We start from the raw sequence: 14,760 nt of genomic DNA, 5'->3' as shown, positions 1-14,760 counted from the left end.
GAGGTTAACGAGAATGTTCTGGTCATGCACAGTAATGTACTATAGGCCTAGTAATGTCATGAAAAGTAAAGCAAGTCATAGTGATGATAGTGATGTTGCCATAGCTTACCTCCAGCATGGCAGCGTCCCCTGAGATGAGCATACACAATACAGGGACATCTATACTGCCACTGCCTGGAAAACAACAGGTACAGGGAAGGGGTGTAGGACAAATGGGAGAAGTCCATAAAATCAAGTTTTTAGTCATGAGTCATTGATCAGATGTCACAGTGAATGTCCATAAATGTTTCATGATTTACTAGTCATAAGAATATTTATAAGAATATATATTTTTCCACAGGCATCATGGGTTTGGATCAGTGAGTCAAACGTATTTCCTAAAAAATTAAAAAAAGGGATGCTACACAAAAGAGAGGAGGAGATTGCCTTGTATGGTCATGATGTCAACAGAAACAAAATAAACTCCCATGGGTTGTTCGCCAGATGAGTTCAACCTTGGATGAACTTTTAGTCTTACTTCCTGAAATGTATAAATCACCCACCGAATATAAGCAATAGAAAAGAATTACATGAGCATCACAGAGTATTAAAGGCTATATCATATCGCAAAGGACGTCGGTACATGTGAAAACTCGTACTCGAACGTTATGAGAATGAAATCAAGTTTTGTAAATACGTTGCAATAGGATATGGGCTTTATCGCATCTAGCTATCAACATGGCTGTGGTTCTACTGATTGAATTACATCTAGTCGCATTTTCCAACCGCAAGCAAGGAGTCACCATTCAGTGGTCCCCTTTAATGCTCATTACAGCTTAGCCTCAAGCCTTAGCTTAACACTGATAAGAAAAGTAATATTGTTGATCTGAACATACAGAAGTACACATTAAATGGGTGGCTTAAACATACTGCACGCCACCTGTACACCTGGGGGCTAGTCTTATAAGTGTGGGTGTGTGTATCTATGCGCATGTGTGCGTGCATGCGCGTATGTAACTACTGAGTCTCACCCCAGATGCCTGTGCGCTGGTGGGAGATGTAGTCCTCCATCTTGGCCCGGAAGGCTGTTTCCCCTCCCCGCTGGCCTACACTCCCATCATCCACCAGCAGGAAGGCCTGGTAGTTACTATCCAGGCAGCACGAGTCATGGGACGTGTTCTGGACATAATACCGTGCTGGAAAACTACCCTGAGAGAGGAAGAGGAGGAGGGTAGAGAGTGAGAGAGAGAAAGAGCGAGAGAGCAGAGATAGAGAAGGGGATCAGAGGCGGAGAGAAGGATAAAGGCAGAGGGGGAGTGAGATCGGGGAAGTAAAAGTAGGGTAGAGAGAGAGAGACAGCGACAGAGCGAGAGAGAGAGAGCATTGTGATTACCTTCCCTTGTGTAATACAATTTCCTTGTTATTGTTATTTATTTGATTTCCTGTGGCTTTGCTTTGTTGAGTGAGAAAGGGTGAGAAGCAGAGGGGAGCTACTGTATGAGTGTATGTGTCTGTGCATGTTTAATTCTATATACATTGAACAGTGTATGTGTATGTGTGCCTGTGACGTCACGCCATGTGTGTGTGCATTTTTGTTTGTGTGTCTGCGTGTGCACATATGTGTGCGTGTACCTCAGAGTTGATGAGACACTGTCTGTTGTGCACGAGGCCCCAGGGGGCCACGCCCACAGCGATGACTTTCTTCTGGGACAGGGAGGAGGCCGCCGCCGCATGATCCCTCACTGCTTCCCCAACACAACGTCCCACCCCCTCCCTCAGCCCCCCCGTCACTATCCACGCCCCTGGGAGAGAGGGGAGGGATGGAGGGAGAAAGAGAAGAGGAGGGAGAAATGTGGGGAGCGAGAAATGTTTATGACACAATAATAATATGCCAGCAGACGCCTTTATTTAAAGCGACAGTGAGTGCATACATTTTTTTAATGTGTATGTGACACTTGCGGTAATTGAACCCAAAACCTTGGAATAGCAAGCACACTTTCTTACCAACAGCGCAACACATGATGATAGACAATGGACAGTAAACAATAGACAGATAAGGAGTTTGTTGGTTATGAGTCAAGGGAACTGTGCAACTACGTACTCTACACATCCTTCCTTTCCTAATATATAAATATAATATGCCATTTAGCAGACACTTTCATCCAAAGCAACTTACAGTCATGCATGCATACATTTTATGTATGGGCGTGGTCCCAGGAATCAAACCCACTATCTTGGCATTGCAAGCGCTATGCTCTACCAACTGAGCTGCAGAGGACCACAGGTGCTACAGATGACTTTCTTCCCTCTTTCCTTCAAAAGTCATTTTGTCCATTTAATGGCAGTGAAAGATGTCACCATGTATTGGAATCAGGCCCAGAATTTTTTTCTTTCAAATACTCAATTTGTTTGCTCACTTACGCACTTCTATTCCTTCTCTGGATCAGCTCTCATCTGACCTACTGGTTTGCCTCTTACGACTGCTGTGTCTGCAAACTTTGTAATGCTTTATGGCTGAACATGCTTATTTCCCTGCCTTGCTTTAACAAACAACTGTCTGGCCTAGATGGTCTTGTGTTTTGTGAACTTCGAACCAGTACAGCCAGAGGAGAAGAAGGAGGAGACTCTGAGACAGAGATGGAAGAGGAAGCGACACCCCACTAGCTGGATTTATCTTTTTTTTATGGTTCAATGAAAATTAATTAACTAAGTAGACCAGACTCAGCTGCTATTACAGTGGTGTCTATGGGAGACACACCCAGTTAAGTAGACCAGAATTTACAATTTTCTTCCAATGGTAAACGGCTTAATTTATTCACCATCTTTGTCTGAACTTTGAAATTGTATATACACTGTAGATGTAGGAAACATGGGAAAGTTATGCTGCTTTGAAAGTTGATGAACTTGTTAACCCACTAGGAGACAAGTAGAACTTGTTTACACCTATTCAGCATGGTTCACTTTAGCTCACCCCACCCACGCACCTTAACCCCACCCAGAGTCAGCATGTGAGTCATCGTGGCATTTCTTTATTTATTTAACCAGGTAGGCCAGTTGAGAACAAGTTCTCATTTACAACTACAACCTGGCCAAGATAAAGCAAAGCAGGGCGACAAAAAACAACACAGAGTTACACATGGGATAAACAAAAGTACAGTCAATAACAATAGAACAATCTATATACAGTGTGTGTAAATGGAGTAAGGAGGTAAGCCAATAAATAGGCCATAGTAGAGAAGTAATTCTAATTTAGCAAATTAACACTGGAGTAATAGATGTGCAAATGATGATGTGCAAGTAGAAACACTGGTGTGCAAAAAAGTAAATAAAAACAATATGGGGATGAGGTAGGTGGTTGGATGGGCTATTTACAGATGGGCTGTGTATAGCTGCAGTGATCGGTGAGCTGCTCAGATAGCTTACGCTTAAAGTTAGTGAGGGCATATAAGTCTCCAACTTCAGCGATTTTTGCAATTCGTTCCAGTCACTGGCAGCAGAGAACTGGAAGGAAAAGCTGCCAAAGCAGATGTTGGCTTTGTGGATGACCAGTGAGATATACCTGCTGGAGCGCGTGCTACGGGTAGGTGTTGTTATGGTGACCAGTGAGCTGAGATAAGGCGGAGCTTTACCTAGCAAAGACTTATAGATGACCTGGAGCCATATTCGTCTGGCAACGAATATGTAGCGAGGGCCAGCCGACGAGAGCATACAGGCGCAGTGGTGGGTGTAATATGGGGCTTTGGTGACAGACAAAGCGGATGGCACTGTGATAGACTGCATCCAGTTTGCTGAGTAGAGTGTTGGAGGCAATTTTGTAAATGACATTGCCGAAGTCGAGGATCGGTAGGATAGTCAGTTTTACGAGGGTATGTTTGGCAGCGTGAGTGAAGGAGGCTTTGTTTGCAAAATAGGATGCCGATTCTAGATTTAATTTTGGATTGGACATGCTTAATTACAAGTCTGGAAGGAGAGTTTACAGTCTAGCCAGACACCTAAGTATTTGTAGTAGTTGTAGTCAGAACCGTCCAGAGTAGTGATGCTAGTCGGGCGGGCGGGTGCGGGCAGCGATCGGTTGAAGAGCATGCATTTAGTTTTACTAGCATTTAAGAGCAGTTGGAGGCCACGGAAGGAGAGTTGTATGGCATTGAAGCTCGTTTGGAGGTTTGTTAACACAGTGTCCAAAGAAGGGCCAAATGTATACAGAATGGGGTCGTCTGCGTAGAGGTGGATCAAGGAATCACCCGCAGCAAGAGCGACATCATTAATATATACAGTGAAAAGGGTCGGCCTGAGAATTGAACCTTGTGGTGCCCCCATAGACACTGCCAGAGGTCCAGACAACAGGCCCTCCGATTTGACAGACTGAGCTCTATCTGAGAAGTAGTTGGTGAACCAGGCGAGGCAGTCATTTGAGAAACCAAGGCTGTTGAGTCTGCCGATAAGAATACGGTGATTGACAGAGTCGAAAGCCTTGGCCAGGACGATGAAGATGGCTGCACAGTAAAGTATTTTATCGATGGCGATTATGATATTGTTTAGTACCTTGAGTGGGACTGAGGTGCACCCATGACCAGCTTGGAACCCGGATTGAACAGCGGAGAAGGTACGGTGTGATTCGAAATGGTCAGTAATCTGTTTGTTAACTTGGCTTTCAAAGACTTTGGAAAGGCAGGGCAGGATGGATATAGGTTTGTAACAGTTTGGGTCCAGGTGGAAAGCATGGCCAGCCATAGAGAAATGCTTATTGAAATTCTCAATTGTCGTGGATTTATCGGTGGTGACAGTGTTTCCTAGCCTCAGTGCAGTGGGCAGCTAGGAGGAGGTACTCTTATTCTCCAAGTACTTTACAGTGTCCCAGAACATTTTGGAGTTAGAGCTGCAGGATGCAAATTTCTGTTTGAAAAAGCTAGCCTTTGCTTTCCTAACTGACTGTGTGTATTGGTTCCTGACATCCCTGAAAAGTTGCATATCGCGGCGACTATTCAATGCTAGTGCAGTACGCCACAGGCGTCCTCCAGAAACTAACCTCCAGTTCCTACTCCTGTTTAATTGTTGAGTCTTTCCTCTTTTGTTCTCTATTGCTCCTTGTTTTTTGCTCCTTGTTTTTTAAGCAAGGGGGAGGCTGATGACATCAGAGGGCACCATCAAGACCAACTTCTTGAATGGCCTACTCCATGAAGTTTGCACGTGTCTAAAAAACATTATTTTTCTCGAAACATTTGTTTTTACACTTAAAGCTACAATATGTAACTTTATGGGCAACCTGACCAAATTCACATAGAAATGTGAGTTATAGATAATTCATTCTCATTGAAAGCAAGTCTAAGAAGCTGTAGATCCATTCTATGTTGGCTATTTCTATGCTTACCATTTTTAAGATTATTTTTTGCGTCTTTTATTTTCGATTTTGTACACCAGCTTCAAAGAGCAGAAAATACAACATTTTTGGTTATGGAAAATATATTTCACAGCGGTTAAGATGGTACAATGATTCTCTACACTATGACTTGTTTTGTCACATAAACTGAAATTAGGCTAACTATTAGAATTTTAGCTACCAGGTAATGGCGGAGCGATTATTTAATACATTACTGTATTTATACTGTAAGTGGGATATTGTTTTTCAACATGAAAAGTTAAACCATTCTACCACTGAGCTTTGACGATACCGCCAGCTAAATTCAGGGCAGCAAGGTTGTTGAGAGCTAGCAACACTTTTGCAGTTGTCCAAAAATCGGCAGTAACAAAGATTACCTGGCCAGCGGTATGTTCTGTTTGCTTTCTACGTTGCATGACGGTTTGAACTGAACGACACGTTTCCTTTGAGGTACGTTTGCTCCCGTTTGTTAGGTGTGGCCTGGCCAATATGAGTTTGAGCATCTGAAACTTGTGCAACACACCATATGGAAGCTGGGCCACTATAATAGAAACATTTTTCAACTGGTCTTTCAGTACAGTACCGTTTCCGTTGTATTCAACTTTGCACACCACTCAGTCGCACTGAACGCAACCCCGGAAGCCTCAAATCTGTTATAGACAGAAGTCTGTGGCATGAAAGACCAATCAGGACTCATCTCTCGGCATGTCCAGCCACTCCATTAGCTCAGCCAATCAGGGCAAGCCAGGAAGGATCCTGTCTTTCTCCCTGGCTGCATTCAGTACGAAAAAAAAACAGTGTGCAACATTCAGTTAAACGGCCAGTAAAACGGGGAGGGGTTGGGTTGTGGGTTGAAAAGTGAGGGGATTCTATCAATGACCCAGGCATGCACTGGGTGAAGCGAGTTAACGTTGATTGCATTCAATTTCGAATCGGGCCACCTCCTGGGCATGAGCAAAGTGCCCCGTTTTGACCGATGACGAATTCGGCTGAAAACAAAAGTGACATAGGTTAAGCACATAAGTAAGATTCTTTGTTTCCACATGCAAAAGTGTTTACTTTTGATAGAAAAGGCTTTTTCTGCCTTCCAAATGAGTTGTTGACAACATGACCGGGCGGCGCAGATTACTGTTCTTTTTGAGACGGGCTCTCCTCCCACACTGCTTTTGTTACAGAATGGCTCAATTACGCTTTACAAATTCTGAACATGCTTGAGAATACATTGCTCATTGCTTCAAGCCACAACTGCCAAACAGAGCAAACGTACCTCAAAGTCTGTTAAAAAACAATTGAAGAACATTTTGGGGAAATCTGTCATGTACTACAAATGTTCACACAATGTAGCAAACATTTAATCAAACTGAATGCACCCCTATATAGCTTAGTGCTTTCTCCTTAGCTAAACTAGGCTTGTAATTTGTTTTACATATCATTATAGTGCCAGTCAAAAGTTTCGACACATTTCTTCATCTACTATTTTCTACATTGTAGAATAATTGTGAAGATATCAAAAAAATAACACAAATGGAATCGTGTTGTCACCAAAAAAGGGATACATAATAAAAATAACAGCCCTACTGTGAAGTGGAAACTAGCACCAGCTTCCTTAATCCCATCACAAATGGTTACTAAACAACTCAAGATATCAAAAGGGGTTCTTAGATACTTATGACAATGTGTATAATGCATTATAACCACGTCATGATGCATTATTCCTGTATGTTAAAGAGACTGGACCCATTCATCTCAATATGAATTATTGATATTTTAAACAAATAGGTTAAACAGTGGGTGTTGTCCTCACCTGTGCTCTGTGCCGTCCTGACCAGCCTCTGACCCAGGACACCAGGGTGTGTGTGTGTGTGTGTGTGTGTGTGTGTGTGTGTGTGTGTGTGTGTGTGTGTGTGTCTCACCTGTGCTCTGTGCCGCCCTGACCAGCCCCTGTCTCAGCACCTCCCTGACCCAGGGCTTGACCTTCTCGCGACCACCCACCACAGAAACCACCAGGTTGGGGGAGGGAACACCCCAATGGGCCGTCATCAGGCTGTACATGATATGAGGTGGGGTGTCACATGACAAACGCAGGAACTGACCATTTAGGAAGAGAAGAGGGGAAGAAATTGACAATTAGTATCGCCACACAATAAGGTTATGATGATCAGGCGGCTGTGGTGGTTTATGAATACCTATGCTACATAAAGTGCTCCTAGCTAGTTGCTTGTTTTGCCTATGGTGTAGCTATTCAGAGGCGAAGAGATATCGGTACAGGTGAGAACATTCCGTCTGACTGAGCCAATGTTGTGAGGCCTGGCAGCACTGCTAGAACACGGACTTCTCTGCTATGGTTCCATAAAATGCCAGACAGACGTTCTGCTGCGACAGCCTCATACAGTATCTCACCACTGTTAAATCATGTGACACATGGGGAAAAAAGTGTTTTCTTAACGTTTAGACTACTTTTTTTATTGTTAAAACGGTAAGAAAGATTAATAAAATTCCACGTGAATTCACAATGCAGAATATCAATTCCGAGCCCAACCCGATATCTGACATCAGGACCGATTTTTCTCCACAACCAGATCCACCCACATTTTTCGGAGAGCCGATTCGTGACAATTGATTTAATTTCATGTGAAGCTGTCTTATGTCCATTGTTGGGGGCCTGCACTGCTGTCAGCAATGGTTTGGGTCTCATGGAGCGTCTCTTTCAGAGGGTTAAGAATTGCATCTTTACTACCGTTACTGTATCTCAATTCCGCCTCTCAAAGTTTGCATTTCACCACCTTCTGAATTAACTTCTCAAAGTATTGCCATACAGGACTTCGTGCTGTCGTTTGCAGTTTCCTTGCCATTTTCCAATTGTTAACAACAATGACGTGTGGTGTGCTTTATATCCATGGCAAATCATTTGAAAGATGCATATCGCTTTGTTACTGTTCAAAATATGAATACATGTCAACCTATTTTGTGGTTCTAGTCCTAACATGTAATTGATGGTTATTTTAGAGCAAAGTATATTATGTAATTGTGCACTTGATTAAAAACCCAAGACTTCTCAAAGACCAGGCAAGAAAGCTAGATCTAAATGCTTTGTAACCATGCCCCAGGACTACCTGACATGATGACTCCTTGCTGTCCCCAGTCCACCTGGCCGTGCTGCTGCTCCAGTTTCAAATCAAATCAAATCAAATTTATTTATATAGCCCTTCGTACATCAGCTGATATCTCAAAGTGCTGTACAGAAACCCAGCCTAAAACCCCAAACAGCAAGCAATGCAGGTGTAGAAGCACGGTGGCTAGGAAAAACTCCCTAGAAAGGCCAAAACCTAGGAAGAAACCTAGAGAGGAACCAGGCTATGTGGGGTGGCCAGTCCTCTTCTGGCTGTGCCGGGTGGAGATTATAACAGAACATGGCCAAGATGTTCAAATGTTCATAAATGACCAGCATGGTCGAATAATAATAAGGCAGAACAGTCAGGTGGAAGTTGAAACTGGAGCAGCAGCATGGCCAGGTGGACTGGGGACAGCAAGGAGTCATCATGTCAGGTAGTCCTGGGGCATGGTCCTAGGGCTCAGGTCAGTTGAAACTGGAACAGCAGCATGGCCAGGTGGACTGGGGACAGCAAGGAGTCATCATGTCAGGTAGTCCTGGAGCTCAGGTCCTAGGGCTCAGGTCCTCCGAGAGAGAGAAAGAAAGAGAGAAGGAGAGAATTAGAGAACGCACACTTAGATTCACACAGGACACCGAATAGGACAGGAGAAGTACTCCAGATATAACAAACTGACCCCAGCCCCCGACACATAAACTACTGCAGCATAAATACTGGAGGCTGAGACAGGAGGGGTCAGGAGACACTGTGGCCCCATCCGAGGTCACCCCGGACAGGGCCAAACAGGAAGGATATAACCCCACCCACTTTGCCAAAGCACAGCCCCCACACCACTAGAGGGATATCTTCAACCACCAACTTACCATCCTGAGACAAGGCTGAGTATAGCCCACAAAGATCTCCGCCACGGCACAACCCAAGGGGGGCGCCAACCCAGACAGGATGACCACAACAGTGAATCAACCCACTCAGGTGACGCACCCCCTCCAGGGACGGCATGAGAGAGCCCCAGTAAGCCAGTGACCCAGCCCCTGTAATAGGGTTAGAGGCAGAGAATCCCAGTGGAAAGAGGGGAACCGGCCAGGCAGAGACAGCAAGGGCGGTTCGTTGCTCCAGAGCCTTTCCGTTCACCTTCCCACCCCTGGGCCAGACTACACTCAATCATATGACCCACTGAAGAGATGAGTCTTCAGTAAAGACTTAAAGGTTGAGACCGAGTTTGCGTCTCTGACATGGGTAGGCAGACCGTTCCATAAAAATGGAGCTCTATAGGAGAAAGCCCTGCCTCCAGCTGTTTGCTTAGAAATTCTAGGGACAATTAGGAGGCCTGCGTCTTGTGACCGTAGCGTACGTGTAGGTATGTACGGCAGGACTAAATCAGAGAGATAGGTTCAACTGTTCTGCCTTATTATTATTCGACCATGCTGGTCATTTATGAACATTTTAACATCTTGGCCATGTTCTGTTATAATCTCCACCCGGCACAGCCAGAAGAGGACTGGCCACCCCACATGTGCTCTCTCTAATTCTCTCTTTCTTTCTCTCTCTCGGCGGACCTGAGCCCTAGGACCATGCCCCAGGACTACCTGACATGATGACTCCTTGCTGTCCCCAGTCCACCTGGCCGTGCTGCTGATCCAGTTTCAAATGTTCTGCCTTATTATTATTTGACCATGCTGGTCATTTATGAACATTTGAACATCTTGGCCATGTTCTGTTATAATCTCCATAATCTCCGGCACAGCCAGAAGAGGACTGGCCACCCCACATAGCCTGGTTCCTCTCTAGGTTTCTTCCTAGGTTTTGGCCTTTCTAGGGAGTTTTTCCTAGCCACCGTGCTTCTACACCTGCATTGCTTGCTGTTTGGGGTTTTAGGCTGGGTTTCTGTATAGCACTTTGAGATATCAGCTGATGTACGAAGGGCTATATAAATAAATTTGATTTGATTTGATTTAATGCCAGTACTAAATTGCTCCCCCCGCTAGTCCTAAATCGCTCCCTCCCCCTTGGCCCCAATCCTTCGATGTTTGCAGATCTGGGCAGGTAGGTTATAAGCAGTGCAATGATGGATCTCACCTTACAGATGGTTAGGGCCAAGGGAAGAGGTAGGGAGCGATTTGAGACCGGACGTAAATGTTGAGGAGACTTTCCCAATCACACCGAGTTTCCCTAACGCCTCGATCTGCACTCAAACCTGTTTCATTATGTAATCCAACATGTTTATGGGATACGTGTGCAAAAAAACATTCACCTTTTTCCTACTATTTATGTTAAGTCTAGGCATACAATTTGATGCATACGTTAGATTTTGACACGGATCCTTCCGGAACTGTCATTACGCACACCTGGTCCCTATTCCCAGTGATTAGTAATTGTATAAGTGTGCCCTTTGTTCACCATTGTCCTGTCGATAATTGTTCCAATGTCCGTTGGTTGTGTGTTTTGGCTTTCATGCCATTGTGGATTGCGCAGATGATTACGGATCTTGTCCCGTGTGATAATCATTGTGCCATTGTGAATTTATTTGAGGTACTCCTGGCTCTTTTGTTTGGGTCTCAACCTTGTGTTTTGTATAAGTGTTTGTTTGGTCTTCGTCCCCATGCCTTTACATGGCATGCTGTAATTTGGGTAAATAATAACCCCTATTACGCATTCCTGCACCTGTCTCCCGATCCTTATACCAACGTGACAGATTTATACAATGTATGCACCATGCAGAACGCAATGCAACTGCCTCTGCAACGCAACGCTGCAAGGCAAACGCAGCATTCCGTTCTAAATTAATGTTGTTCTGGTGTACCAAAACGCAATGACGCTGTCGGTCTGATCGGGGCGTAATGGCTATCTCTCTGTTCTCTCCCTCTAGGTGAAAAGACACTTAACTCTGCACGTCTAGCAGATTGGATGTCAGCCTACCACCTCAAGCAAGATAATCTGCTCTTCCTCACTGGAAAGGCTTGCCTGCTCCAAGACCACGGCCATGGTTAACAACTCCATTGTGTCCCCCTACCAGACTGTGTAAAACTCCTTCCCACTCTCCACTAGCTCCCATCAGCAGTGTGCATCAAATTCAAGTCCCTGTTGCTTGCCGACAGGGCAGCAATCGGAATCGACCCTCTCCAATCTTCATCAGCACTGCCAAACTTATATTCCTTCATATTGCCATTATACACTGTGCAAACAAATCATTAACAACACCCCCCTCCCCCTTTTCCTAGCCTGGCGGGTAGGAGCTTTGGGCCAGTAACCGAATCCCCGAGCTGACAAGGTAAAAAAAAACTGTCGTTCTGCCCCTGAGCAAGGCAGTTAACCCAATGTTCCCCAGGTGCCGATGGCGTGGATGCCGATTAAGGCGCCTCTCCGTTCCTCCAGGGCCACTAGCTGTTGCATATCTTTGTCCTATCAAACCTGATTCAACTAATCAATTGCTTGAGGAGGGATGTCCAGGGGGATATAAATGTTTTGTCTAGAACAAATATAATTATCTGCCAAGTAGAATAGGAAATTGTAATAACTCTATTCATTACATTTGCACTTGCAATGTTCTGTACATTTCACCTGAGATGTCACTGACTATACCTCAGTTGTACTTCTGTTGGAATTGAACAAAAATAACTGGGGGTCCCAAGGAACGTATTAAATTAAATACTGTTCCACTGTTCACTCCTAGTAAACAGTCAATCAGCTTGGTCTATAATGTGACTCATTACAATGGGTTATTATCACTGGTTATTCATGCATCTTTTTCCATAACTATTTCTAGCTTCATCTCCTTGGATCTTCCTAAGGCCTATGTGGATCCCCATGACCTCAAGGAGGAAGTCAAGGTAAGCCACACATAGGGTGTTGCAGCCAGCCGCGACCGGGAGACCTATGGGGCAGTGCACAATTTCCCCAGTGTCGTCCGAGATAGGGGAGGGTTTGGCCGGCAGGGATGTCCTTGTCCCATTGCGCACTAGCGACTCCTGTGGCGGGCCGGGCGCAGTGCACGCTGACACGGTCACCAGGTGTACGGTGTTTCCTCTGACACATTGGTGTGGCTGGCTTCCGGGTTAAGTGGGCATTGTGTCAAGAAGCAGCGCGGCTTGGTTGGGTTGTGTTTCGTCGGACGCACGGCTCTTGACCTTCACCTCGCCCGAGTCCCTACGGGAGTTGCAGCGATGAGACAAGACTGAAAGACTGAAAAAGGGGTACATTTAAAAATTAAAAATAAAGCCACACATAGGGTGGACCTAAATATGTAATGGATACGCATCGGTGCGCTTCACAATGTTAAAATATAAACACACCTGGAGACACCTCATCATTTTTGTAGAGGGGGTTGTTGCCCGGGCAGCGCTACCGTAGCTAGCAAAATAGTATAGAAACCAGGGCCACTCGCATTTCCCACACACTTTTCAATCAGGTGTGTCATAAGTTAAGTACTTTCAATACAGCTGACATCCACTAACATAGGCTCTCGTAGTTTTGTTCCAGTCTTATCTTTAGATAAAGTGGTAGCCCATCATGGGCAGTGGCCAGTGGAGGCTGGTGGGAGGAGCTATAGGAGGATGGGCACATTGTAATTACTGGATTGGAATTAATGGAACAGAGTCAAACATGTGGTTTACATATGTTTGATACCATTCCATTTATTCCAATATAGCTATTATAATGACCCATCCTCCTATAGCTCCTCCCACCACCCTCCATTGGCAGGGGCCCATGGTAGGGTAAATATGTTGCTGAAATGGACTTTTCCCCAAATGGGAATATTACTTTCCATAATTTACCATGTTGCCCTGATCTCATCCCTTCGATTTACTTTTACAGTGCATTCGGAAAGTATTCAGACCACTTTACTTTTTCCACATTGTTACGTTTACAGCCCTATTCTAAAATTGATTAACTCATTTTTTCCCCCTCATCAATCTATACACAATACCCCATTATGACAAAGCAAAAACAGGTGTTAAAAGATTTTTGCTAAAAAAATAAAATACAGACGGATATATAACATTTACATAATTATTCAGACACCCAGTACTTTGTTGAAGCATCTTTGGCAGCGATTACAGCCTCAAGTCTTCTTGTGTATGACCCTACAAGCTTGGCAAACCTGTATTTTGGGAGTTTATCCCATTCTTCTCTGCAGACCCTCTCAAGCTCTGTCAGATTGGATGGGGAGCGTCACTGCTCAGCTATTTTCAAGTCTTTCCAGAGATGTTTGATCGGCTTCAAGCCCGGGCTCTGGCTGGGCCACTCAAGGACATCCAGAAACTTGTCCCAAAACTACTCCTGTGTTGTCTTGGCTGTGTGCTTAGGGTCATTGTCCTGTTGGAAGGTGAACCTGGAAGGTGAGCGGGTGGGGTTGGTATCCGAGGCGCAAATGAAAAGGTTGGACGCTGTGTACGAGTTGTCAATGGCCACGTTGTTATGAGAATGGCTGTAACCTTTCAACCAAATCTCCTGGTGTTTGTGCTTCAAAACGCTCAGTGGCTGTCGAGGCCTGTCAGTCACCACCACGTCCGCGTGTGGCAACCTCTTCAGTACCTGTGAACTGAGACGAGGATATCGGTCTGTGATATCGCAAAGTGTTTCACCAGTGGGAGTCATCGTGTCAGATGCTGGACTGATGCCATTAGTGTCATTGTAAGGGGTGACAGTCCCCCACAAAGCCGAAGGTGTATCATTGGAAGCAGAGTATACTCTGCGCATCAATGTTTTTCTTGCAGAGACGACCGCAGTGCTTGCAGAAGTGTCCGAACAGCAAGATAAGTTAATCTCAACTACCGTATTGCACGACTGCAAGGAGGAGGGAAGTTGCTAAATTCACAGAGAAAGCTGGCTCGTAATATCTCCTTGGATCGGATTCTGCACCAAGAGATTTCTAAACGTCCTTTTCCCAAGGGGTGCTTTCGACAGATACCCCTCGTGAATGACTGCGTTGCAGCTAGAGTTAGGGGAAGACAGTGTGGTCAGTGGAGAAGGCACTATGGCCTGTGACCATACCTGGTTGGTTTTCCAATCCATCAGTGGGAGTAACCGATCCATCAAGTCTGCTCCAAGTAGGGGTACAGATTCGAGGCTGGTAACATACACAGGGTGAACGAGCGATACATCCTGGAAGTGAAGTTTCAGCATGACTCTCAATGTGAGAGGCGAGGTAGTCTGAGGGGCCCCTCGAAGTGTAGTGTCACATCGTTCCACTTTTAACCAACGTTTAGTTGGGTTCAAAGCCCTTTTGAGATCATTGAACATTGTTTGAGAGATGGATGATATTGTAGCGCCCGAATCAATTAGCGCATGACAAGT

The 14,760-nt window shown here is 45.0% G+C and overlaps 1 protein-coding gene across 2 annotated transcripts in view; it reads right to left on the bottom strand.

The window, feature by feature from the left end:
• LOC112251554 (transient receptor potential cation channel subfamily M member 4) overlaps nt 1-14,760 on the bottom strand; it is a 72,322-nt gene that overhangs the window by 42,736 nt on the left and 14,826 nt on the right. For both annotated transcript variants that reach the window (XR_002953685.2, XM_024422537.2), the window contains exons 4-7: nt 7,270-7,444; nt 1,612-1,781; nt 1,011-1,188; nt 110-174 (exon numbers count right to left, since the gene is read on the bottom strand). Coding sequence is in view for 1 of the 2 variants with exons in the window: in XM_024422537.2 (XP_024278305.1) it covers nt 110-174; nt 1,011-1,188; nt 1,612-1,781; nt 7,270-7,444 (588 nt within the window). In the remaining variant the exon portion in view is untranslated. The remainder of the gene's footprint in view (nt 1-109; nt 175-1,010; nt 1,189-1,611; nt 1,782-7,269; nt 7,445-14,760) is intronic.

Source organism: Oncorhynchus tshawytscha, linkage group LG09 (assembly GCF_018296145.1).
Source record: "Oncorhynchus tshawytscha isolate Ot180627B linkage group LG09, Otsh_v2.0, whole genome shotgun sequence".
Taxonomy (NCBI): domain Eukaryota; kingdom Metazoa; phylum Chordata; class Actinopteri; order Salmoniformes; family Salmonidae; genus Oncorhynchus; species Oncorhynchus tshawytscha.
This window is presented reverse-complemented; position numbering and strand designations above follow the sequence as displayed.